The sequence below is a fragment of the Gopherus evgoodei genome, chromosome 15 (genome assembly GCF_007399415.2).
Source record: "Gopherus evgoodei ecotype Sinaloan lineage chromosome 15, rGopEvg1_v1.p, whole genome shotgun sequence".
Classification (NCBI taxonomy): Eukaryota; Metazoa; Chordata; order Testudines; family Testudinidae; genus Gopherus; species Gopherus evgoodei.
In genome coordinates, this window is record NC_044336.1 from 14,983,980 (window position 1) to 15,011,472 (window position 27,493).

The following is a 27,493-nucleotide window of genomic DNA, read 5'->3' on the forward strand; positions in this document are numbered from 1 at the left end:
ACTTAGGTGTGGAGCTAAACAAGTATTAGCGATCCTGGAAAACTTTCCCATAATTTCCCTAGTGTAGTGCAGATTTAACTGTGGTACAGGGCTGCAAGTGTAAATAGATTAGCAGCATAGGTGCTGGAATTAAGGGTGGTGGAGATGCTGCCACCACCCTGGCTTGAAGTGGTTTCCTTTATGTACAGGATTTATAGTTTGGTTCAATGGCTCTCATCAGCTCCACTATAAAAATTGTTCCAGCACCCCTAATTAGCAGTTTACATAAACAGCAAGTTGCAGGCAACTGAACAAGAACTTGAAAGTGCTAGGTTCTTTTGTAGGACCAGCATCTCAAGGGCATGTTGTGAATGAGCAGTATGGAGACTACTTCAGTGAAGAGGGGTTGGAAACGAAGGAGCTATCTATAGAACCTGGAATAATTTTCAATATAAGACCTGTCATAGGGGATAGGCTTTAAATCCTACAGTCCAACAGCTAGCCTTCAAATATAATGTGGTGTTTTCCCCAGATCACATGGTGCAAAACTTCCAATTTGCTTCACAATTATTAACAAATAAAGCCTGAAAGAAAAGAATGAGGCTTCCAGTTGCAAAATTCAGAAACCCTTTTAAAACAAAGAGTTAATCTGTAATTCACACCAATTGATACAATAGAGAGAGGTGAGATATTCAGTGAAGAGTAGCAGGAAGCTCTGGTAGGGAGACTTCCTGCTAAGCTCAGCTCTGCATTTCATAGGCAAGGCTTGCTTTTGGGGGTTGCTTTCATGGTGTGGTTTGTGTTAGATTTTTGGCCTGTACGTCTTAAGCGCTTCTGCATGCATACTGAGTTGTTCACATAGATCTTTTTGGAATATCCCTTCACAAACCTCGTGACTTTTATGTGTGGAGGAAACACAACCAAGCTAAATGATTGCAATGAGTGAGGCCAGAAGAACTGCCAAATTGCTGCTTGCACAACCAAGAAACTAGTCTGTATGCCTGGTGAACTTTGGTATTTTACCTATCAGTGCATCCACCTCCAGCCTTGGAACATCAGCAGTAAAATCTGGATTTGTTTTTGCAGTCCTGACTGGACAACTTCACCCAACATAACATTTGTCTCCAACTAGCTTTGTAATTACAGATCTAACCATTCAGAATGAAATAGTGGAAACCATTGGAATAGTGTGGATGCTTTCTTTGGTTTAAAATGTTTGGCTATTCTGAGGATTTTGCTAGTTTTTGACCCAACCTACGGAAAAGATTTGTGTGCAATATTCCATAAAGCCAGAAAACATATGGTGCGTTGGATGTGTGCTCCTAGCAGTCTGATATGTTTCCTTAAACACAAATTTCCTCTTTTTTCTTTTTTATATGTGAAGAATGCCTGAAAAGTTTGTTTTTTTCTGATTGTTTTTACATTAAAAATTCAGATCTTCTCTATCCTGAACTCTATGAATGACTAGAGAGCTAGTAGAATTATGACCTCACAAGAGACAAAGCTGAGCCATTGCAAAGAGGATTTTTAATAATTTTCCTCTCCTATTTAACTTATGCCTGGGAAATTATTAGAAAAGGTCTGTGGGGAGGATTCAAAATTGTTCCTCTTCAATAATCGGATATATTTCTTAATGTATGTTTGAAATCTCTAATGAGCCAGCAAAACCAAGGAAAACTAATCTTGATATTTTTGATTCAAACCAGCAAAAAAACCCAACCCAAAACAAAACAAAAAACTCTGCCTGGAAAAATCTTTCAGGTTTCCTTTATGCACCACAGAGGTGGGAAAAAAAAAATGCACAAAACCTTTTTTTTTTACCTTTTGCAGGTCAACTTTTACATGGTGATAAAATGTCAGTCCTAGCTGAGTAATTGAGAATTAGATAGAACAAAGCAACCAAATAACAGCAAAAATCCTAAGCAGAAACTATGGAAAGAATTCTCAAATTCTTAATATAAAACTTGCAAAGTGCAGTATTAGGATAAAGTAAAATGTAATGCTTATTCATCTTTACTGTGACCAAAACGCAAGAATGTGGGAAACAGAACCCCCTATCAATATCTTGACACAGTGAATTCTGAAGGAGTCCCAGATAATGGTTTCTCACACCTGATTTTGAAAAAAACAAAACCAAAAAAAAACCCAATACACTGATGTAATGGTGATAGGAGCGCCCTTTGCTGGCTCTGTGGCAACAAAGTGCTGATTTCAATGAGGTTATTGCAAAAACAAGGAAGTATTCAGTTATGGTTGCTCCTTTGCTATTAGATACAGGGTGGGGGTGGGAATTAGATTGTCCTTTCTGTTTGGGGGAAAAAAGGTGTAACATACACACACAACTTAGAATAAAGTAATATATGTGTAGTTGAGGAGTGATGTCTGGGATTTGTAATAGAGGATGTTTCCTCCAATCTGAAAACTCTCCATAAATGGAACTACTTGGAGCGAAGTTAATATTTTCTTCACAAGATTTCAGTGGTGGAAACAATTTTCAGACCCGTTGCCTATAGCAAAAATATCCCTGTAAACATATCTGGTGTCCTTTACATCAATGATGTCATTTATATACTGTGCATTGTATCAGACAGACACCATAAGCAGATGGTGAGAGGAGTGGGGGCTGCCAGTTATAGAAGAATCTGCTCATGGTGTGATGAAGTCTCTTTCTCTAGATCATGTCTGATCCTGGAGAGCAGAAACTGTTGTTCCATCTCTGAGGATTTCACACAAAAAATCCACTAAATAAAGGCCAGTCTTACAGATCTCTGTGTCCTCCCTGCAAAAGGAGCCCTCGGTATGGTAATGGAAAGGACGTTATTTGGAATGAAGTCCTTGCTGTTGAGCCATGAAATGGGGCCCCAACAGGAATACCCCGCATGCTCATGGATTGTGGCAATGAGTGTCTCTTGACCCAGTTTGAGATAACTTATCACTCAGCATTTTAGCCATTCTGTCTCTAACTGAAGATAGCTCTGGTTTTCCCAACACAGCATGTGCCCAACATCCCAAACCAAGTTTATTTTTGCTATTCTTGGACTGGAGTCTGGGTTACAAACCTGTGATCGATGAGCTGTGGGAAGCACCTAACAGACTAGGCCTGTGATTTAATTTCACCCTGGCACAGGAGCAGCCAGCTACTGACTGAATGTAGTCACTTTGTTCACTGCAGTTCTGTATGAATTATTCATAATCACCTGATCCAGAACAGGCTGGAAATTGTTCTTTGGCACAAAATGCATTTTCCATTTGTGCAGTAGTGGTGCGGAGCCCCTATTAAGACGTGAAAAGCTCCTGATTCAACTATTCGCAGCTATAATGTCAAGTGTAGCCTTTGAAGAAACCTGTGGGTGAAGTCTGCATTTCAATGTATTTAATAGCGGAAGAAATCTTGTTGCTTTCCCTTACTTGCTACTAAAGCGATAGTTGTTGTTCCTTCCTGTTAAAAATCATAAGATTTCTTTGCTTAATCTAGTATAATCTATTGTGACCCAAGACCCCCTTAATGCCAACTGGCAAGGGAGTTACAGGAATACACTGATTCTGGTGTGTATGTTCTTGTTCACCAAAGAATGTCATGTGAGGTCTTAAATGACAGCCAGACTCACATTGATCATTAATAGCGGCGGGAAATGTATGTACAGATATTCAGGATATAGATACTAAAAATATGTTAAAGTCTGTATCAAGGCAGAGGTGAAAAACAGTCCTTCTTTCAGACAGGAGGTAAGAAATTTATCTCTTTGGAATGTAAATTAAGCATTGTAAACCAACGCAATGGATGTCCATTGATATACAATGTGAGATGTTAGTGAAGAGATGTGAAGTCAACAGGAAAGCAGCACACAGGAAAAGCAAGCCAGGGGTGGTTGTCCTCTTTGAGTACAGACAGTGAACTTGGGTGGGTGGGTGTATGTCAGAAATGAAGAGGACACCTCATCCTGAACATAGAAAGGAGATGGGCAGTGCATTGCCATTCATGAAAACAGGATCTCAGATAGCCTTGGTTGAAAACACTGCTAAAGAGTTTGGGTGAGAGAGATTCCTTTTGGCAGCAAGGTAACCTGGAAGTTTTGTTTTATGTGTAACCATTTGTTTCCAATATTCTTATTCACTGTCTCCTGAGTCTCTAGGCTTCAATGATAAACTTATTTTTGTTTTCACATAAATATATCTCAGTGCGGTGGCTTTAAGCTAAGTGCTGGTCTTGAGCTGAATATTAAGCTGGTGTATATACTGTTCCTTTGGAAACAGGAAGCCTGGTAGTTCTGTGAGTAAGCAGTGTCGGGATGGATATCACAGGGGATTGCTTCAAAGGGACTTGGGGTCTGGGGTACATCTATTGTTAACCTGCAAGGTAAAGGAAGGGCTGGCATTGCCCAGAAGAGTGTGCTTGAGGGGCTGACAGGCTGGTGGTGTTTGAGCTGATAGCAACCTAAGCACACGCGAGACGACTCCTCACTAGTGGCAGGGAGTGACAAGGTGGCTCACCTGTCCTTGGAACTCCAAGACATCTGTCTTCCAAAGTGTCTGCTTTGCAAGTCAGTACAGAGGCACTGCATTTTTCCTTAGCAAACTCAAGTAATAAGAGCATGTATAATTACTTTCCACTGACCATCTTCAGTTGCCAGTAGTGAAACAAATCCAGCTGTCCATGAACAAAGTTCCATAATGATGGGCCACGTACATGCAGATTTCTTGATAGTCGTTGGTTAAACTGTGTATCTTCTGCTTCAGAAACACAGGCCTCTCTACACCTGGAGTTGTAGAGGAAGATTTCTATTAGCATTTGGCTGGCCCCAAAAGGGGAGCTGTTCAGTCTATTGTTTTTGTTTGGTTTTTGTTACCAAAATACTCTCCAGAACCATTCAATAGCCTTTAGATTTATCCACGCAACTGGACAGATTCGACATCATCCAGGTGGGGCACTGTGCTACATATTTTCCTACAGTAGTTTCTCCTTCTGCTCTTATTGTAAATTCTGCAATTTCAGTGATTTCATTTACAGAAATACCAAATCATCCCAGTATAGTAGAAAAAGGCTAGTGCAAAGCCTCTCCTGGTGGAATCATGGTGGCCGTTGCTCTCAAGATGAGGAGCCATGGTACTTGTGCTGGTAAAGATTCTGTAGAGCAGTATCAAGGTGCAGTTCAATCCATTACCATTCTTTTTAAATGACTTCACAACTATGTACATGTCCAACCCTGATTTTTCCATGGGGAGGGGATTGACTTTAATTCTCATCTTTCTTCTTCCACAGATGGTTTTTTGGGAAGATCCCCCGTGCAAAGGCTGAGGAGATGTTAGGCAAACAGAGACACGATGGTGCCTTTCTCATCAGGGAGAGTGAGAGTGCTCCTGGGGACTTCTCTCTCTCAGTCAAGTGAGTAATGCTCTGTAGCATCCAGTGTGCGAATTAGGACACCCCTTGTATGATAAAAGTACAAATGATTATTCCTGTTTTTCACCTCTGACACTATTTCCCACATGTGTAGTAGCAGTTCTTCTCTTCCAGTGACATGCACCTGTGCTGTCTTTTGTAACAATAAATATGGGTGCTCTATCCTACTAAGAGTTACCTTGCTGAGATGATGGTAACAAGTTATTGTCCCATTCTTTGTGAAACGATGTACTGGTTCAGTGGTGAGAACAGGGGAATGGGACACCATGACTCAATGGATTCTGAAGAATGATGATGATCACATACAGTTTTTCCCTCTTCCTGCTCTTCTCATTTACTATTCTGAGGCTCTAATTCTTTCCACCTTCTGCTCTCGCTATCTGGCTGGTTGAGAGACACTTTCAAATATGCAGTTTTTCATAACTCTTTGGGAGGCACACATTTTGGGAGTATCCTTGTTCTCTAGCATACAGATGTGGAGTTGTAAAAATGGAGCGTGCTTCCCATCTCTTATCAGTAGAGTCCATGTTGGCACAGACCTGATGATTTCATTTTGGAAGTGTAGCTGGGTTGCAAGGAGCTATTACTTAATATTTTTATTACAGTAGTATCTAGAGATGCTTATTTAAATTGCTTTAACAGTAGCTCCTATGTCAGTCTCACATATTCCCTCACAAGCTGTGAGAGCCCCAAGAGGCTGCTGTGAAATAGAATGGAAATGTTACAAGCTTTAACAGTATGGGATGTGTACTTAAATGAACAAACTCTTGTCCATTAGCAATTGACGCCCTTCTTCCCCTCCACTTACAGTTGCACGCCCTTTGCCTGGCAGAGCTGAGCAAGATATCCTTCGGAACCTAAGCATCATATTTTGATTATCCAGCTGAGGTTGCTACAGAATACAGTTTTCCATGCCCATCAAGCACAGTATCTCAGCAGTGTTTCCAGCCCTTCCCTTCTGTGATTAAATTCTGGACCTCATATATGGCAGCATAGAATTCTGCCATCATGCTGGCTTGTTTTTAGCAGTGCATTTATATTCTGCCTTTGGTACAATAATCAGATACGCTGGAATACACACAAGGCTATATGAATGACCAGAAACAAGATGTAAATAGAACCTTTATTCCAGGAAGCTTATTCTTTACAAAACTAACACATTGATTCTAAAGCAGGGAGACCACAGATCTAGTAGCTCAGTGATAGCTCACCTACAGTGCCTATTAGCTCAGTGATAGCTCACCTACTGATCTCTCTCTCTCTCTCTCTCTCATATATCTATCTATCTAATATATATCTCAATCAATCAATGTGTGCATGTTTTGGGATTTTTCTGCTCATTAGCTCTTCTGAAAGGGCTTACTAAAACCTTATCTGCAGGATCTGAAGTGGAAAGAAACTGACTGAGAAAGGAAGACTTGAAGCATTAGCCATGAAATACTTGCTGCAGATTTGACATTTACTCATAGCAACAGTAGACTGTACATCTCCAGGTATTGAAAGACTGTAAACACCAAATGAGAACTGCTTGCCTGCATTTTTCATTTCTTGAACTATAAAGGGAAAATGTTATAGTTCTGTCTACATGTACCTCTCTATTGGTAGCCTTTTGATCTCCTTCCTTCAGAAGAAAATTTATTGAAAGCAAGAGACAGAGGTTTTTATTAAATATGCAACTAGACAGAAGTTTTGATACCAAAAAATGTAGTTAAAGTTGAGTTAAGGATGCTGCTGTGTAAGTCTATAGAAGTGTTTGGGTTGTGTTCTTTGTTTTTTCTTGTTGTACTAACTGGCTTTGTGTGGGGAGATTTTAATTGAGCACTTGTTCTGAAGTTTGAGTTTGGGATTTTGAAGCCCATCACCCGGAAGGGATGGGAAACAGAAGGTGCTGTTGTGCAGCAGCAACCTTAACTCCCTCTTAACAAAGTGTTTTTTTCATAAGTATGTTTCTTTTGTTTTTAAACCTGTGAGAATCTCCAGCCAGCCTGGCTCATTCACATCTTTATCAACAGAATGGGTTTACTCTCTCATGGCTGGGATATCAAGCCTTAGTAGACAATTTTAGACATTCTTTGAGTCTTGGGGAGTTCAACTCAGGTGCTTCAGAAACAGCCAGCACCAGAAAAAGCCTGCCCACATGGCAGTTCTCAAGTCATCTCTTTACTTTGACAAAATGCCTAATCACTACTGATTAAAAAAGGAAGTTACACCATGCACAACATGGACCAATGGGCTCTACAACCCAAACATCCCACGGGATCTCCCCAGGAGTACAGATGACTATGATGTACATATGTATGATGCACATAAATATATAATGTGCATGCATCTTGGGAACCTCTTGACCAAATTTGCACCACACTTCTTGGTGGATTTTAGAGAGATTTGAAAATTTGGTTTTAAAGCAAAACCCTATTGCAACTTTAAGTATGGAGTATCTAGTCACTCCATAGTATTCCTTTAACAGGTCCTGTCTTCTGTAGCTTTTTTTTCACCCTTCTCTGTCAGTGCATAAAATGGTAATACCTTCTACAGTCTTAGCTGTGCTGATAAAAAAGAGACTATTATCAGCTATTCATCTGGAATCATTTGGAAGAACCAATTTTTCATTCTTGTCTCTAGCAGTAAAACCTAAATCTTCTGCTGTCTTAATGTTCAGCTCTTTCACTCCTGCCTGTAATATGCATAGGGGATGTTCTTGAAAGGATAAAGTGACACTTTTTCTCTAAATGTGGGTTCAATCTTGGCTCACATTGTTAGTGGAATGATTCTGGTTCCAAGATGACATTCTTCCAGCCCCATACACTTTCTAAGATGACTATCTTTGTTCAGGTGGGATAGCAGGACTGAGTGTCTTGGCATAGTTATATGGAAGGAGTCTGCATTCCCTCTGCCACTCTATTTGCCTGTCCAGACAGTATTTTCATTCCTTCTTTCATGAACGCTGTTGTCACAAGCTTTCTTTTTATAGTATTTATACTTTCAAAACACACCCCAGACACTGATCATCTCTATGATCCCTTCTTCCCTGTGCAGGGTCTGAGGAAGTGCAAAAGCTATTTTCCACTAATCCTTAGCCTGCACAGATGACAGTGAGTTAGTGTATCTCCAAAATCATTTGAGACCTAGATTCACAGCGATTAAGAAAGGAGACATTTTTATGCTATTTATGCTTGGAATTGTCTTCCTAGATTTAATTGGTTTCCATTCACGTCCTTCTAGGAAGAGAGACTCAGTATGACTGATATATACAATCTGTCTTGTCTCCCTGTTCCACATCCCAGGTTTGGAAATGATGTGCAGCACTTCAAGGTGCTCCGAGATGGGGCTGGCAAGTATTTCCTCTGGGTGGTGAAGTTCAATTCTCTGAACGAGCTGGTAGATTATCACAGATCCACTTCTGTCTCCAGGAACCAGCAGATATTCCTTCGGGACATTGAGCAGGTGCCACAGGTAAGATGGTGGGAGAGAGGAGCATTGCCACTATAACCAAAATGGAGAGCTCTTGGTCAGCAACCCAAGGATTGCTTGAATTTTCAGTAGGAAGATGTAGGGAGACAGAAGTTAACCCTTTAACTTTCCCTCTCTGATGTAGAATTATCTGGTTCTACAATTCTGATTCCTGGATTCTGCAGACTAATTATACTGAAAAATAAATGCAGCCCATCTGAATTCTTTTGGATGGGCTTTGTATCACTATAAAAAACTTGTAAATCCCCTTCTGTTCTGGCAAAGGATGTCCCTATGACTTTTTGATCCTCCAATTCGCATCTTTAAGAATAATTTGGGATTATGCCTATCCTTCAATACATAAAGCCCCATAGTGAGGCTGTCTGTTCGTTCCCACCAGTAGACATGTTTGTAATCATATGTTATATTCCCTTCCCCCAGCTACTTTCAAGGGGATTTTGATTTCTGTTGGAATTAGTTTTTAGCCAGCAGGGCCCTCAGCAGTACACTGCATACCATCAATATCTTAATGCACATTCCTCTTCAGAGGCACACTGTGGAGAATGATTAAGGATATTGGCATATGGAACTTCTCTCCTCTAGGTTGCTGGTTTGACTCTAGTCCAAATTGGTAGTGACCAAAATTATGGTCTAATGGAAGTTATTGGTTTTAGTTCAGCTCCCAGGCACACCAAAATACCATCACAGTTGGCAATTGGTGTCTGATGGGCTCTGCAGGAAGACATCTCACCATTAGATGTGGCTCCTCCAGTCCAGGCTTGAGACATGCTGGAAAGGCCGAGTGGAGGAAACTTAGGGTATGTCTAGAGCATGAAGGCATAAATTCTAGCTCGAGGCAATATACCCACACTAGCTCTGATTACCTAGTGTGCTAAAAATGGAAATGAAGCTGCAGTGGCACAAGCAGCAGGAGGGGCTTGCTGCCCCAAATATGATCCTGTCTCAGTCCAGAGGTATGGCCTTGGGACAGCTAGTGCCTCTTGCAGCTCGTCCTAACGTGGGTACACATCTATTTTTAGCATGCTAGCACAATCAGAGCTAGTGTGGGTATGTCTCCTCAAGCTGGCATTTACACCTTCCAGCCCTAGTGCAGACTTTCCCGTATGCTGCTTTGTCCATGCTTTACCTAGTCTATAGATAACCAGGACATCAAGGCTATTGGACCAGTATTAAAGTAACCATATCAAAAGAGACATAGCTGAAAAATACAGAAAACATGAAAATAAAAGTACTTCCTAGCACCATTAAACTCAATTTTTAAATTAAGCTTTAGTTTTCATAAACACAGTATACAGATTTGCAGAAAACAGATTGGATAAAGTCTGTCCAGAAAAACTTCACTCAACGTGAATGAATGGTGGTTAGAAAACTTGTTGTGATTTGTGTGGGAAGCAAACTGAGGAAGAATAAGAGTAATGAAGCTGTTAGGACACAGAAAGGAAATGAAGAAGAAGGACAAGGAGACAGATGTGCAGGGAATACCTAGTGGAGACAGTAACATATACAGTATGGGCCTCTGATAAGACATGCTCACAAAGGGGTGTCTTGCAGTGAAAGTGCCCAAGAGACTCCACCTTGTAGAGTTTTACTGTGACTCATTCATTTAATTAGTTTGACCATTTTCAAAGGCCTTGTGTATTCTAAATGTATCCTTTTGAGCATCTTGTCACAGATGATGAAAGAGGCAATTTGCAGAGAAATGAAACAGCCCAAATATTTACTAGTGGCACCTGAACTCTGTTGCAGAGCTAGAATGCAGCCTATGGGAGATCTGAATGCTGTGAATGACTCTCTCTCTTGGTTTTTTCCCCATGCAGCAACCCACATACGTTCAGGCCCTTTTTGATTTCGACCCCCAGGAGGAAGGTGAACTCGGCTTCCGCCGTGGAGACTTTATCCAGGTCCTCGACAATTCTGATCCCAACTGGTGGAAAGGAGCCTGTCATGGACAGACGGGCATGTTTCCACGCAACTACGTGACCCCAGTGAACCGGAACATCTAGAGATAAATATTAGAGATTATTTAAAGAAACCAGAGAAACAGTAAATACACATACAGAGTCTAACTACAGCCGGTGATCTAAAATCACAAGATGGTAAAACCTGAATCACTTCTTACCACAAAGTGATCTTCCTTCACTCAGTATGGAACTTTGGGGGTGGGAGGGAGAGTTCAACTTACATGCCAAAATTTACCTTTAAATTAAAAAAAGTAACAGATTTCCTCAGCTGCTCCTAGGTTGTCCCTTTCATTCACTATTCCTTTTCCCCCCTCCTTTGTCCATCAGTGCATGAAGTTTTAATGCCATATAAAGTCCTAGCCATGCTGATAAAGGAAAAGGGAGAAACTCTGCTGGTATTTTCTCTCTATGCAAACAGTCTTCATTTGACATGGAGGGACTTGAGAGAAGAACCAAATCCACTGTCCTGCCTTTAAAAAAACAAAACTGCTTTTTGCCTTCAGCATTCAGCTCTTTTTGGTTGGGAAAAGATGATGTTTTCTTTATTTTTCCTTCTCCTTAGCCACTCTCCCTCTGAGCTCAGCAGCTTCATAGCAGAGTGAAGGAGACAAGCTTTTTTCACAAGTCACAGAGCTGCTCTGAGAAATTCCAAACTACAATCAGTCTGTTCTCTTTTATTTTGGTGACAGCTTTTTTTCTTAAAGGTGTACAGTTGAGCACAGTCTGTAATTTTTTTCCATAGTGCCTTTGCCCGTATTTCCTTTTTTATTATTTTTAAGTTAAAAGGACAGTCCAGAGGTTTTTTTCTTCATACGTGTAAATATTTTTAGGAGGGGAGAAGGGGTAGTTTTATCAATGAATATAAAAAGACATCTACAAAAAAGATGGAGCTTTAATATTTGTATTACCATCTGACTTTCTTTATTCCAAGGAAAAATACAAGGCATCTACAGTGTTGTAAAGTGGCAGCACAGGCTGCTCAGAGGTGGGGAGATGCAGCCAGGAGCCTCAGGAAAAGGGAAAGGATTGCCTCATTAGGACTGTTCAATAGAATCATAGAAATGTAGGATTGGAAAGGACCTAAATAGGTCATCTAGTCCAGTCCCCTGCACTGAGCCAGGACTAAGTATTATGGGAAATGGGCAAACATATTTGGGGGTGAAGGTGGGCAATGTTCTATCAAAGTACCATGGTGGGAGAGAATAATGCTGAGGTGTCTGACGAAATGTACATTCCTCTTGACAGGAAACTTTATATTACAGGGAAACCTCAATAAATAATACTTGAGTACACTTCAAGGTATTAGCGAATGTCCATACGTACACATGTAATCAAGAGTCCGGCTCCCTTTAGGCTGGGGTAGGGAATATTTGCAATCATGTCTTGTTCTTGAAAAGAAGGGGTGGCATCACTGTTCTCCACTTTCTCCCTACCCCATCCTCCTCGTGCCAGTGTTACACAATTTAAGAAGTTGATTTTTACTTTTCACTCCCGTTTCACAGCAGGCTGTGTGACTGCATTCCCCTTCCCCTCATCACAATGGCATTTGTTAATGCCATTAGCTCCTCTGTCAGAGCAGTTTGACATTGATTTGGACAAAAAGGAGATAAATCAAACTGCAGAGCTTTGTGCCAATCTTCAGTTATATTGTTTCCTCTTGGCAGCCCTGTGGCTGAACCCTTCACCCCAATGATGAACCCCAAAACTGCAACAGAGATCTCCTGCCCAAGCGGAGACGTTCCTGTATTGGCGGGTGCCTTTTTTGTACTAAGTGTTACAAATGTTTTATTCCTGAGATGGACTCTGCCTTACACTTCATTTCTCCAGCAGATGAAAGAGAGAGCTACCCTGTAGAGTATTACTTTCTCTCCCTGTCCTTGATTTTGTCTTCTTTCTAAAAATGATTGGAAAAGGAATCTATGGCATTCTACACCTGGACCATTTGATTGTTTCCTTACTTTGAAATTGATGTATATCATACAGCCTTGCAGACATATGTCTTGTGTGTACATATATTAAAAAAAAAATCAGTGTTTAAATAAAAAGGCCTATGTACTTAATCCTTTAACTCTGCAGCAGCATTGGTAGATAGTAATTAACTGTGAATAATAAATATACAATGAATTCTTCACTTTAGCATCTGTCTGTTATTTCCATTAACTGAGCAAAACATCAGCCAGGCAAACTAATTTATAATATGTAACTCAATGGGAAGGAGGAGATAAGTTAGTCCTTCATCCTACCAAGATAGATAAATTGACAACTGCATAGGTTAGCATGCATGGCCTTCTGGGTTCAGATAAAAATCCTGTCTGCTGCTTGCAGACATTAGAGACCTTTGTCCATTATCTGAATAGTAGGTGGAGCCTAGATGTTTCCTTGTTCCTTGCTCAAAACTCTATATTGATCTTCACAAATAGGCATGAATTGCTGACACATAGTAAGGAACCAGTTGTGGAAAATGCTTTGGTGTATCCGATCTGACTTCTGACTGATCGTCTCCAAGTAGTTTATTGCTGCTTTTTTACTGAAGGACAGAGTGGGGGGGGATGCTGGAATCTGACTTGTGAGAATAGCAACTGTATTTCCAAGTGACGAGTGATTTTTTTTTTTTTTTTTTTTTTTTTTCCCTGCTCGATTTGCACCTTGGCCTTTATGGATTACATCCAGTCATATGAGTTAGTTCCAAGCACTTTCAAATGGTACCAGAATGGCTTGCCTGGATCATCATCATAAGCTGTATCAATGCAATGGTGGACATGGTCCTTGAAAATCTGTCTGCATCAATATCAATTGTATGACTTCTCTCCAGCCCTTTGCTCTGTGTAGATTATGTTCACAAACTCCATAGTGGGATTTAAAGCATAATAATTGAAAGGCTGACTGACATAAGCTCCTTTGAATTGTCAAAGAAAATTCTTGTTTGGTTAGGAATTCTTTCAGCACATCTGTTCTGGAGCCCGTTTTCTCTGGCAATATCTAAATTATCCAGTGAGTTTTTCATAGTTTTTCCTGAGTTGTGCCAAGTCAGTATCCCAACCAAACGCAATCATTTGCCTTGTGGGTTTGAGTTGGACATCATTTGTAATGTTGAACTAGGACACCTTCACATTCTCAGTGGTCTATCTTCTGTTAAAGTTTAGAAAAATTCCTTATGGCTTGTAAAGGAAGCAGAACTCATTTGTTGCCATTTTGTATGGTTGTGCAATATTAATGATGGTGCTTGGTTCTTGTTTTTGGCCAAAATCCCTTCTGAGTAAGTCATGTATCTCTTTAAGGTTCTCTCTCCCACATGCACATTCAACCACCACCATGGGTGCACACATATACCCCCTTTTCCTGACAATGCAAATGTCAAAATTAAGATTAAAGGTCTCCTTCCCCTTTCTTCTCTTTCACCCCCTCTCCTTGGGGGGGGGGGGGGGGGGGGAAGGAAAGCTGCTTAAAAAATCTCTACATACCTGACTGTCATCCTACCTGATACTAGCAAAGCAAAAGCTGTATGGCCAAAATTTCAAGACCTGGCAGTCAGCCAGCTTATATATAAAAAGGCCTTTAACTATCCATTGAATATCTACTGCCACCACAGCAACCAAGCAACTGCTTCGGCTGCTGATGCTATATGTAAGGATTGTTTAAACAGGAGTTGTAGGCACAGAACAAAGTTATGTGATAGGACATACGTTAAAAATGCAGCTAATGCCTGTTATATTTAGCAATATATTTTACACTTTTTGACTCCTTGGAGAAATGATCAGCTTCCACATAAAACCACGATCTTAATTCTGCATTTTTTTTTAAACTACACTTATCTCAGGACTCAAAATAAAATATTGAAATCAGACTTTATTTTAACACAAGTTTAAAAAAAAAACAACCTTATCAGCTGGCCATGTTAGAAGGTGAGTGAATGATGTGACTGAATATTTGCTGCCAATCCAGCATGACTAATCAATGACTTGCTATTGTGAGTGGTACAGTACATAATGTTAAAGGTGCAGTTCTTAGTGACACTCAGGCTTTGTACATACTACCATGAGAGGAGTGAGGAGCTGTGTGCAGAATTAAGAGCCAGAAACTCTTATTTTAATACCAGCTCTGCCATGGACTCCTAAATGGCCCTGTGAGAGTCATTTTAATCTGCTTCCATTTCTCCATCTGTGAATTGGGAATAACCCATTTTCAAGGGTTGAAGACTATTTAAAAGACAATCTTCTGCACAGTGAATACATTTGCTTTATCACTCTTACCATTAATTTATAAAACTAATACCACAAGCTCATGGAAAACCAGCTGGGCAGAAGGAGTTAGGGGGTTGGTCAGAGAATCCTGTCTTTTAATGAAATGGTGTTGCTCTGTCAGGTGCTGGTGGGCAAGTGCAGGTGCGGCTCTAGGGATTTTGCTGCCCCAAGCATGGCAGGCAGGCCGCCTGCGGGAGGTCTGCTGAAGCCGCAGGACCAGCGGACCCTCCGCAGGCATACCGCAGAAGGCAGCCTGCCTGTTGCCCTCGCGGCACCGGCAGAGCGCCTCCCACGGCTTGCTGCCCCAAGCAAGCATTTGGTGTGCTGGGGCCTGGAGCTGTCCCTGGACCAGTGCTCTATTCTGTGCTCTGCTTGGTTGGAGTGGCTCTCCTGGACTGATTAGTGTTGGGTAATAAAATACCATTGGGAGAAAAGGTAGAAAGAAAGTAATCATAGAGCTAGACTATATGCTTCTGTACTCTAACATCCACATAAAAATCTGGGAATTGTTTGCACAGTTGGTCTGTGCTTTCCATAAGGGCTTACTATGTCTTGCCTGTCTGTAGGGTGGTTAGCAGATGGTAGGTGTGCTGAAAAAAAAAAAAGGTGGAGGGGCACACAATCCTTGTGAATCTTGGGTTTGAACACAAACCCACCACAAAACAAATGTAGTCTCCCCTTCTTCTACAGCCCATCTACCTGGGACTACACTCAGTTGAGCACTTTGATCCTCTATAGCAAATGCCTGGCCCCTTCTAAGCTAGGTGTGATAATTGCCTCTAGAAAGGGTGACCGTATAGCAACTGTGAAAAAATGGGGCGTGGGTGGGGTAATAGGTGCCTATATAAGAAAAAGTCCATAAAACCAGGACGTCTGGTCACCTTACCTCTGGAGGTCCAAGCACCTGTTCTGAAAGGGGGGCTCTGCCTGAGACCAGGATTGGCTGGCTCCGGGTTTCTAAAGGGGCAGACCCCCCGTTACGCTGTCCCTCTCCTTTTTAGTCTCTATTGCAAAGACGAAGATGAGTGTGGGACCTTTTCCTCCTATCACCCCAAATGCTTTCCTTTGACAGCTTGGGAGAAGGCGGTGGAGCTGCGCCACGCCCTGTTACACTGGCGTGACTACATCTCCCAGCAAGCCTCGGGCCTGCGATGATCCTGAGCATGCGCAGTCTGTTCTCTGTCCTCCCGGACCAGGACAGGCCGCTGGCTGGTTTGGCTAGGCCCAGCTTTGGCCGATGTCAGCGGCCGGGGAGCGGCTCTGAGCAGTGCCGCCAGGAGGCGACAGCGTCCGGGAGCCGGCCTGGGTGGCAACGGGGTGAGCGTCGTCGTGGTGAATGTCTCCTCTGGTGGGGGAAGACGCTGCGGGGCAGAGGCCTGAGGGGGAATTTCTGAGGTGCGGTGACTCAGGGCAGCCTCGGCCCCGGCGCGTCCCCGTCCACACCAGCAACAGGTCCCTGTGACCGGCCGTTGGGCTCCCGGCGCGTCCCCGTCCACACCAACGACCGGCCCCCTCGGCGCGTCCCCGCGACAGGCCGTTGGGCTCCCGGCGCGTCCCCGTCCACACCAACGACCGGCCCCCTCGGCGCGTCCCCGCGACTGGCCGTTGGGCTCCCGGAGCGTCCCCGTCCACACCAGCAACAGGTCCCCTCGGCGCGTCCCCGCGACCGGCCGTTGGGCTCCCGGAGCGTCCGCGTCCACACCTGCGACCGGCCCCCTCGGCGCGTCCCCGCGACCGGCCGTTGGGCTCCCGGCGCGTCCCACCCAGACTAGTGACCGTCCTGCCCTCAGCCTGGGCTTATCCAACGTAGTAACTGTCCCTTCTGCAAGTCCCAACCAGCAACCCTCACTTCTGCCCCCATTCACCCAAGCCCCAGACCTGCAACCACCCCCTGTAGCAGGGCTGGTGCCAGCATGTCTCTTCCAGGGTTATCATCCCCTTCCCATGCCAAGGTGTATTATTGTTGCCTTGTTAGGCTGCCTGAAGACCTTTTATTTTGCTTTGTTATTGTTCCTGTATAAATAGACCACGTGTTCTACCGGTGGGAGCAGTTTTAGGAGTTGGGGGTTCCTTTTTGGGATCAAAAATATTCATATGCCTGAGGCTAGCTTGTCCTGTGATAGTGACCTCTTTGCTCCTCTGCGAGACGTCAAAAGTAGACCTGTCACTGAAAATGCCTCATTCTCTTCTGTCTTTGGACTGTAGCACTCCTGGAGGTTGATGCAGGTGGAGGCTGCCCGTGGACCAGGCAGTGATGGTCGGTTATGACCCCAAGTCTGAAGTGAAGTCTATCTCAGCTGTGGAGGTGGCTGTGGCAGGATCCGCATCTGGGTTTGTCACTCGGGCTCTAATCAGCCCTGTGGATGTCATCAAGATTCGCTTTCAGGTACCTTTCCCAATAGCCCCAATGGCACACCTGGAAGAGGAACATGCAGAGAATAAAAAGAAGCAACGCTTTTTCTTTTAACCTTTTATAGTATTTAAATAAGTCATTGCCAGTGTCACAAATACATAGCTGATTAAACCTCTGTGTGGAAGGGAGTTAAATACAGATTATACAAGGTAGACAGCTGTATTTCTCTTTGGAGACCGTTTCTACTTTCTCTTAACAAATTAATGTATTTTTACTGCTCTGTCTTATTTTCTTGTACATAGCTCTTATGTTTTTCTTGTTCTTCCTTCTTTTTTTCCTTCCTATCTACCTGTCCTAATTTAGTTTTATTAACATTTTTGCTGAATATCACAGCTCTTCCGCGTTGCACATACCTCTTCTTCTGCCCCCAACTCTTAAGGACCAGCAGCATTGGTATCTGAGCCAGTTGTAGCTGCCATGAGGGCACACAAGAAGTGGGGTCTGAGTTAATGTAGGCCACTGAATGTTTCAGAGAGCAGGTTCAGGACCTTGAAGCAGATCACAGAGTAAGGTAATTTATTTGTTCTTTTTCAGCTTCAGATTGAACAACTCTCCCCCAGAAACCCACTGGCTAAATATTATGGCATCTTGCAAACCGCACACCGGATCTTTCATGAGGAAGGGCTGACAGCTTTCTGGAAGGGGCATGTGCCTGCTCAGCTCCTCTCAGTCAGCTATGGAGCTGTCCAGGTAAGCTGTCAGGAAATCATCGAGGGCTAGCTTTGTTCTGAAGTTTTTTGTTCCTGTAGTGGCTTTGTCAGCAGCCTTATCCTGTCATAGCTGCCTGCCACTTATCCAGCGGTTTGTAGGGCTAGTCCATTTGTAGGGTACTTTGTATGCCAGAGGGGAGACTCTGGTAGTGTGATTAGGTGATGGTAGAGCAGTGGACCAAGAGGACAGATGTGGACTCTAGTCTCAGATGAGTTACTTACATGTTGTGAGTCCTTTGGTGTGTCACTTATCTTTCTGGTTCACTTACCACCTTTTGTTCATTGAGGATGACAGTGTTAATAATAGCAGCAAAGAGTCCTGTGGCACCTTATAGACTAACAGACGTATTGGAGCATGAGCTTTCATGGGTGAATACCCACTTTGTGTTAATAATACTGATTCATAGGTTGTTGTGAAGCTTAATTCATTAATGTTTCTAAAACCTTTTGAGACCATCTATTGAAAGGTGATGTATAAGAGCCAAATATATATTATTGAATAAATTTGTGGAGAGGAGAGAAAATTAAAATGGGATCTTCCTAGGAGGCCTTTTTGTTTTAGATCCCAGACTATATTCTCCTAAAGGGAGAACTGAAGATTCTGAATGCCAAGAGTATTCCCCAATTTGATGGCTGCATCCTTGGAACATACCCTCCAGGAAGTTACAAACGATGGATTTATTTATTTTTGTTAGAATGTGGTAGAACCAGGAGGGTTGTGGGTGATAAGAGTTTTCTCTGTGACATATGTTTCTGTTTCTCTGTAAGTTTGTGACCTTTGAGTGCCTGACGGAATTGGTGCACAATGCCACACAATACAACACCCGCAACTTCATTGTGCACTTTGTGTGTGGCGGCCTGGCTGCTTGCACTGCCACCATGACAGTTCAACCTCTTGACACACTGCGCACCCGCTTTGCTGCTCAGGGCGAGCCTAAGGTATGAATTAGAGGAGAAGAATTTTAGCTTTGTTATATTTGTTGACGGTAGCCATGTTTCATTCAGATTAGTGTGTGGTTGGGGGAAACTGCACAACTTCCAGCAGGTGATCTGAGAAGACTGGAGCCCTTAATGGGTGGTAATGTCATTAATGCCAAGTTATCCTTTGGTCCATTGGCACATGTGCTTTGTCCTGGCTGAGAGAAGGAGGAACCTCTATTTTTGGTGTGGCTGATTTGGCTCTCATTTGATACTCAGCCACACAAGGGAGTTATTCCTCTGCCTTTCTTGAGCGGACATGTCTCAAATGAAGAATCCTAGAAATGTAGGGCTGGAAAGGACCTTGAGAGGTCACCTAGTCCAGCCCTCTGAACTGACGCAGAACCAAGTATACCTAGACCATCCCTCCCAGCTGTTTGTATAACCTGTTGTTAAAAACTTTCTGCGATGGGGATTCCACAACCTCCCTTTAGGAGCCTATTCTGGTTCTTAGTTATATATATAGTTAGAAAGTTTTTTCCTAATATCTAATCTAAATTTCCCTTATTGCAGATTAAGCCCATTACTTCTTGTTCTACCTTCAGTCTACGTGGAGAACAATCTATCACCATCCTCTTTACAACAACCCTTAAGATATTTGACAACTGTTACCAGGTTCCCCCTCAGTCTTCTTTTCTCAAGACTAAATATCTTCAGGGTTTTTTTTTAACCTTTCCTCACAGGTCAGGTTTCTAAATCTTACATCATTTTTATAGTGCTCCTCTGGACTCTCCAATTTGTCCTCCTCTTTCTTAAAGCGTAGTGCCCAGAACTGGACACAGTGTCCAGCTGAGGCCTCACCAGTGCCAAGTACAGTGGGATAATTACTTTGCTTGTCTTACATACATCACTGCTGTTAGTACATCCCCAAAATGATGATATCCTTTTCATAACTGCATCACATTGTTGGCTCATAAATATGCAAAGTGTACGAAGAGTCCCGTGCAGGTTCTTACAGGTATGAAGTTTTTAAAGCAGTCCTCTACTAATCCAGTAGTATATCCTTGTTTATACAAGGATCTGACTCCCTCAACCAAGTTCTTCTGTCTCCCCTCAGTTATTACTAGAGACACTTAATTTTGAATCAGAGCCATTTTCTTACTCAATTTCTGCTTGACTTGTAATGGAATCACAACCATTCCCATGTATTCAGTGTCAGGGCTTCACTGCAGGAGTAAATGGTGAAACTAGGCTGTGAGATGAAAACATACCACTGATACAAATACAAGTGCTGGTGAGCTTAAGCCATTGGGAAAATTACCAAAAATATGAGAAGTAGCTAGATTTCTTAATACAATAAGTCTTTGAGTTTTCCAGCTACCAGTCAAAGAAGACTGGACAAGAAATGTTCTCAGCTTCTTGAGTAAAGAGCTGTGACTGGCATATTTGACATCACTCTTGTAAATTAAGAATTTTTGAAGGACACTCAGTCTGTGAATTCAGTTGTGTTTTGCACAGTTACCCAGAGCTTTCCCCCTGCCCCATAATAGCTGTCCTGATCTGCCAGGCTCCCCTTACTGTCACTTTCTGAAGCTGTTCATATCAAGGTGTTCTCAGTTATGGGGACCCATCTCTGGGGCTTGCTTCCCACCAGAGCCACGGTTCAGGCAACTTCAGGATACAATGTCCAGCCATGCCTTTCAGTGGGATACTGCTGTCAAGCAGAACTGAGGGTTTGTTGGTTCAGTTAGTCTCATGTGGAAGAGACCATGTTTATTCTGTCAGTTTGTTTTAATTATTATCAGGATTTCAAAGACTCAGCAATGAGCGTTCATGTCACGATACGTGAAATGGTTTTGTTAATTTGTTTGTGCTAAAAATCAACCTGTTATATGTTGGGAGATGGGAATCCCCATCTGTATCCAGAATGTAACTGATTTCTGAATAGCTGATTGTAAGTGTATCTAACAGGAGAACTTTTCTATTCCTTGTTGTTTAGGTTTACCGAAATCTTCGTCATGCTGTGGTGACCATGTACCAAACAGAAGGGCCTCTGACCTTCTACAGGGGTTTGACCCCCACTATCATTGCTATCTTTCCATACGCTGGTCTCCAGTTCTCCTTTTACAATCTCCTGCAACAATTGTATAAATGGGTGATGCCACCCGAAGGAATGAATGCAGGTGGGTGCTTGAGACTGAGAAATACTCAGTCATGGAGGAAGAAGAAGGGTGGCCCAGTGGTTAGGGCACTAGTCTAGAACTTGAATCTGAGTTCAATTTCTTCTCCTGTCACAGACTTACTGTGTGACCCTGGGCCAGTCACTTAATTTCTCTGTGCCTAATTGCCCCACCTGTAAAATGCCTAAATACTTTACCTCATAGCAGTGTTGTGAAGATAAATACATTAAAGACTGTGAGGCACTCAGATATTGTGGTAATGAGGCCCATAGAAGTACCATCGACAGGAAGATGAACTTTTCAGTCCAGTATATTATTTCTCAAATTGGGTCATGTTGCTTGTGCAGTGGAAAGATTTTGCTGATACAGCCTTTATTTCTTTCAATTTCAGTAATATTATGGGGATAGGACTGTCAGTTGAGTAAAGGATCTCTGAATAGCTGTGTGTTCTAAAGTTGCTTCCCCTCTTCGGCTTGTACAAGAGGATTCATCTGGTGCAGGTTAACGCTCCCAAGTTCTAATATTGATCTCCTGCTCTTTGGCTATTCTGAGTTTTTAAGAGAATTTCATGAAAAGTGGCACCTTGACAGCCCTGGAGATGGGACCTCCATCCATTAAAGCACATACAGCATGGGTAGCATCACTGCAAGTTACTTTTCCATCAGAGTATTCTCAAGTAGAGAGATTACCTCCTATGTGTGAGAGCAGCTCATCCTCAATGTTCATTCAGTGTTAGACAGCAGATTGTGATGGTAGTTTTGTGCTGTGGACATCTGCCAATTAGGACCTGAACTAAGACTACCAAACTCCTTTCCCATTGGCCTCTGTACAGCCACCAGATGGTACCAATTTATGATCTCTACTAACCTGTTCTGATTTGAACTCTCAACTGGAAGCACAAGGTTCCATACCCTATTACCAATCTCCAGTATTTTTTTTCCTAGCAGTGTGAAAGCTTGCATGGTTATTTATGATAAACCCTTCTGTTATTGTTTCTTTTGTGTATTGCCATTTGACAGAGCTGCAGAATAAATCAGTCTTTAGATTAAGACTGGATATCTTTCTAAAAGATATGCCCTCACTCAAAGAAGTTGTGGACTTGATGCATTAATTCTTGGGTGAGGTTCTATGGCCTGTTTTATGCAGAAGGTGAGACCAGATGATCATAATGGTCCTTCCTGGCCTTACAGTCTTGGAATAAATGGTTCTAATTTACTTTCCATTATGCATTTGTAAATCGGAACTCCATTCTAATCCTCCATTTCTTCCGTACACTCTTCTTTCCACTTCTCTACTTTTCAGGTAATGTTAAAAATCTCGTGTGTGGCAGCTGTGCTGGAGTTATCAGCAAAACTCTTACTTACCCTTTCGACCTGTTTAAAAAGCGGTTGCAGGTGGGAGGCTTTGAGCAGGCCCGGGCAGCCTTTGGGCAGGTGAGAGATGTTTTGATCAACTGGTTTTCATATGTTTAAATGTAGACCAAGAAATTAAATATTACCCAGAAAACTCAGCTTTCTGATTTTGAACAGCGTTCTGTTTATTTCCTCTCAGGGCCTACCAAAGAAAGCATTGTTGGTTGACTTGTTCACAATATACTATATATGGGAGAATCTTCTTAATAGGCAGTCATTTGTGGTGGACCAGTCATCCCAGATAAACAGCTACCCTGATTAGGAGATTATTTTTCCTTCTAGAAACAAAACTTTCTGAAAAGACCTGAAATTAAATAAAATAATAACCATGAATTTTTAAAAATCACCTGTCTTCCTAATTTTGTAATTTCTGTGTTAAACTGGTGTTGAAGTTCTGAACTCTGATATTTTATCACCCAGTTAAACTCCTTAACCAAATGCTGAATTTTTGCTAGTACTGTTCTAAATAATCAGCAGTTACTGCAGTTCACTCACTAGTGGAATAAATTGCCTTTCAGGAAGATGACCCATGTATACTATGTCTGTATATAGAGATCTAGGCTGGGAGACTCAAAGGGGCCTAGGGTATTGACACTAGTCATGGCCATGTAATAAATTGCATTTATCTTGTACTATTGACTGAGGGTCAGATTTTTAAAGGTATTTAGGTGCCTAACTCACATTGCTATCAATGGGAATTAGGTGCCCAAATACCTTTTAAAAATCTGACTCGCACTGTGCTCTTGGAGAGGGGTTGAATGAAAGTTTGGAGGAGTTTGGATTTATTTTATTTTTCTATTTGCTGATGGATATTTGTATGTCAAGATGAGATGAGCAGTTCTTGCTACTGTATTGTGTATTTTAGTTTATGGAATAGGCACTCAGAATTCATGATGAGTACCTAAAGAGACTTGTATAAATCTAAACAAATTAAATACATCTAGCATTTCTTACCACCTTGAAATAGACACTTATTTTACAAATTGTATTAGAGAAATATTTCCTTTCTCCCCTAAATATGAAAATGTCCCTTTCAATTTATATTGGCCTGACATGCAAATCGGGTAGTAGCCAGTCTTTGAAGCAATGACATGTACAGTCCGAGAGGGAAGGATGTAAATACAAGGGAAGGAGAGGAGTTATTTAAGTTAAGCACCAATGCTGACACAAGAACAAATGTATATAAAATGATTATCAGTGACTTTTGGCTTTAAATTAGATGAAGGTTTCTCACCATCAGAGGAGTGAGGTTCTGAATAGCCTTCCATGGGGAGCAGTGGGGGCAAAAAACCTTACTGGCTTCAAGACTGAGCTTGAGAAGTTTATGGTGGGGATGGTATGATGAGACTGCCTACAATGGCATGTAGCCGATCTGCAGCTGCTAGTAGAAAATATCTCTGATGGTTGGTGATGGAACCCTAGATATGGAGGACTCTTTCCCAGGTGTCTGGCTGTTGTGTCTTGCTAAAATGCTCAGGGTACAACTGGTGACCATATTTGGGGTTGCGAAGGGATTTTTCTCCAGGTCAGGTTGACAGAGACCCTGTGGGGGAGGGTTGCCTTCCTCTGCAGCATGGGGCAGGGATCATTTGCAGGTTTAAACTAGTGTAAATGGTGGATTCTCTGCACCTTGAAGTCTTTAAATCATATTTTGAGGACATCAGTAACTCAGCCAGAGGTTAGGGGTCTATTAAGGAGTGGGTGGGTAAAGTTCTATTGCTTGCAATGTGCAGGAGATCAGACTTGGATGATTATAATGGTCCCTTCTGGCCTAAAAGTGTATGAGTCTATATGGAAAATAATACCAACACATTCTGAAGCAGTTGCTCTACAAACTCTGTAGCGTGAACACTGCATGAGGTGTGGTATAAAGGATTTCCTGTCATTCAGTTGGCGTGTAAGCTGTTGCTGATAAGGGTAAATGTAATTTGTGGCTGTGGTGCCTGCATCTACAAATCAGTGTGCACTCAGATTGATTCTCTGATGCTGCCAATCAGTCATAGTGAATATCCGTAGAATCTCCATTGTATGTATCTAGAATACATTTTTGATACAGCCTTTGGGTTTCTTTCAAGTCCTCTGAGTCCCTTTCCTGGATGTGTGGAATATGATACAGAGGTTTCTGAGAGAATCCAGCCCGGGTGAGCTGAGCTTGTGCTGTTGCTCTTTTTACTCTCTCAACTCTTCTCCCCCAGGTGTGGACGTACAAGGGTTTAATGGACTGTGCTGGGCAGATTGTGCGAGAAGAGGGGCCTGTTGGACTGTTTAAGGGTCTCTCCCCCAGCTTGCTGAAGGCTGCTCTCTCTACTGGCTTCACCTTCTTCTGGTATGAATTCTTCTGCAACCTGCTATATGCCCTGAAGGACACTGGCAGCACTAAGGGGCAGGAAGGCTGAAGAGGCAGGACTCATCAGCTGCAATTACACTGTGGAGGAGTAAGACTACTGGCTTCATTGTCACATGGAGAGGGATGGGGAATGGCTCCTCCCTTCCAGGGCTCTGGAAAACACGTGTCCACTAGCTTTGGAGGAAAGATCTGTTTGGAACAAAACCAAAGGAGCAAGTGACTGCAGCCTCAGTTGAGGACACTGAGCCCTGGGGTACACTGAGCATCTTCTATATCTCCTATAGTATCGTAATTCATTTTGGGAGAAGGGGTTTTATAAAAACCTAATTCTACTACCCATCTGGCAACGTGCTCTGAAGAGGCATCTGATCAAATGTGTGAAATCCTTCAAGCACAGGAACCCATCTTGCTTAGCTAGTGCCACTCAACTAGTGTCAAATGATGTCACATCTGCAAAGCTTCAGCCCTCTGCTCAGGGCCTGTCCATTTGCTGCATATTCTCATCTCCTTGCTGTACAGGTAACCCCTTCCTTATTCTGCATAGACACCTGTCTTCTCTTTGCCATTAATATTTACCAGCTCCACATCCTCAGCCACTTTAAACGTAGCATCATCTAGCAACGTTTATGCTAACACCGATTTGCTTTCTCACTACAAGTGTCAAGCTTACTTTTGTTTGACAAGTGTCCCTTATTCTGCCTGTGAGTTCTGCTGTGGGCCTCTTAGGGTTCTACTTTGCTAGTGTAATGCTCTTACAAACAGGTCTGCAGCTCTAATACTGTTTGCTTTCAGGAAGGTCTCTCAATGCACAAAACCCATTTTTGCTTCGCACTGACATGTTGGGCCTCTGCTTTGTTATTAGATTGTCATGATTAAACAGATGCTATAAAGATTTTTTTTTAACCTACCTTAAAATAATGAAGACAGTCCTGTGGAAACTAGTGACTCTTTGATCATCATAGAGCTAAGGAATTGCTGAGCACCTGGTGTAGTTGGGAAATTAATTCTCTGAATCTCTTGTGGGGGCTTGAGAGAGACCTGAGAACTTTCAGATAAACTGAGAGAAATGACATGGTTGCTCTGTGGAGGGCATTGGAGCAGATCTTCCTCCCTGGAAATACTTCCAAACCCTCTCTATTGTGGATTAAACGATCTTCTAAACCTGTCATAGTCCCTTATCTGGACTGAAGGGCAAAGCAGCTTGAGGAGTTTGGAATTGTTTGTGTATAGTTTGTTTTTGTTTTTAATTTTTCTGAAGCAGCCTGGTGAGCCTCCATGTGCACTGGGAAGGAATGACTGGGCAAAGAGCCTCCACCCTGATCCTGGTTTGTTGTACACTGGGCTGTTGATCATACATGTGATGGGTCTTTATATGATCATTTAGCTGGTGGGAAAGGGATTTAGTGGCTTCTGTAGTAGAATGAAAAGACAAACCATGATAGTCATTTCACCTCCCACTCTCGATGTCTGTATCTTTAAAGTATTTCTAATATGCCCATCACTAGTCTCTAAACATGAGTCACATCATAAGGAGGGGAAGTGGATAAAAACAAGAACATTGATTTCCCCTTAGGTAAAGGAGAGAGATACTGGTGTAGTACAAAGAATTAGCAAGATGGGTCTTATTTTGCTACTGTTGAGTTTTGCAGGATCTGTATATTGGGGTTATATTTCCTGGAATCAGATAAATTAAGAGATGGAAAAGATCCATTAGGTCATGTTGTTCCTCCCACTTGCAAGTGCAGGGTTGTTTTTGACTGTATACCTGACTTCAGTCCAATTTTCCGTGACTCAATAGGACTTGCGCCACTTCCCTCGTGAGACTGTGCCACAGTCTAACTGGCGGTGATTGTTGGAATTTTATTCTAATGTAATCCTATCAGTGAGGATTTGCTTTGCCTGAAATTCACCCTGCAAGCTGCGTGGCAATTGCATTTGTTTTTATCCTAGTGCCTTTTATCATCTGGGTAAAGCAAAACACTTTACTAAGCAAAGTACAACATACTAGTAATACAGTAGCCATTATGGAATCCACAACAGTTGCCACCTAGCCTTGGCCATGGATCCTCTATGTGCAAATACTGCAACAAATACTTTCCAATAGCATGTGTATTATTTCCAATAGCACTGATTACCTTACTCATGTGCAGTAACATTCATCTCTCGGGATGTTTGCACAGAGCTATATTGGGTTCTAGGATTGGTTACTGAAGTGGGTTATTTTCCCTTTTGATTTTAAGCCTCCATTAAGCCTTAATCCTCTGCAGCATTTTTAGCGATCATCTGAATGGATTTTTTGTGAATTCAGTAGACTTAAGACTTCTGACCAGCTGTGTTTTTTCACAATATATGTTTAATGTGTGCCTGTCTCTAAAGAGAGGAAAGAAAACATTAAATATTTATTATTATCCTGTCTGGCTTTTCCTTTCTCTTTGCAAACACTCAAACCATGAACATGAT

The 27,493-nt window shown here is 42.3% G+C and overlaps 2 protein-coding genes across 3 annotated transcripts in view; both read left to right on the forward strand.

Annotated features, from left to right (window-relative positions):
- The window catches only part of GRB2 (growth factor receptor bound protein 2), a 66,414-nt gene extending 53,467 nt beyond the window's left edge, over positions 1 to 12,947 (forward strand). The window contains exons 4-6 of the mRNA XM_030534310.1: positions 5,240 to 5,362; positions 8,665 to 8,833; positions 10,669 to 12,947. Of these exons, the coding sequence (XP_030390170.1) occupies positions 5,240 to 5,362; positions 8,665 to 8,833; positions 10,669 to 10,854 (478 nt within the window). The 3' untranslated portion in view covers positions 10,855 to 12,947. The remainder of the gene's footprint in view (positions 1 to 5,239; positions 5,363 to 8,664; positions 8,834 to 10,668) is intronic.
- A 2,710-nt stretch (positions 12,948 to 15,657) lies between these two features.
- SLC25A19 (solute carrier family 25 member 19) lies at positions 15,658 to 27,444 on the forward strand. Of its 2 annotated transcripts, none has more exons than XM_030534980.1 (7): positions 15,658 to 16,448; positions 17,259 to 17,439; positions 18,001 to 18,156; positions 18,945 to 19,115; positions 21,094 to 21,277; positions 22,577 to 22,707; positions 24,882 to 27,444. In XM_030534980.1, the coding sequence occupies exons 2-7, from the start codon at positions 17,308 to 17,310 to the stop codon at positions 25,080 to 25,082; spliced, it is 975 nt and encodes a 324-aa protein (XP_030390840.1). In that variant the 5' UTR covers positions 15,658 to 16,448; positions 17,259 to 17,307; the 3' UTR covers positions 25,083 to 27,444. The 2 variants fall into 2 exon arrangements, with proteins under 2 accessions (XP_030390840.1, XP_030390839.1); XM_030534979.1 differs by having other exon boundaries at positions 15,673 to 16,370.
- Positions 27,445 to 27,493: the final 49 nt, after the last annotated feature.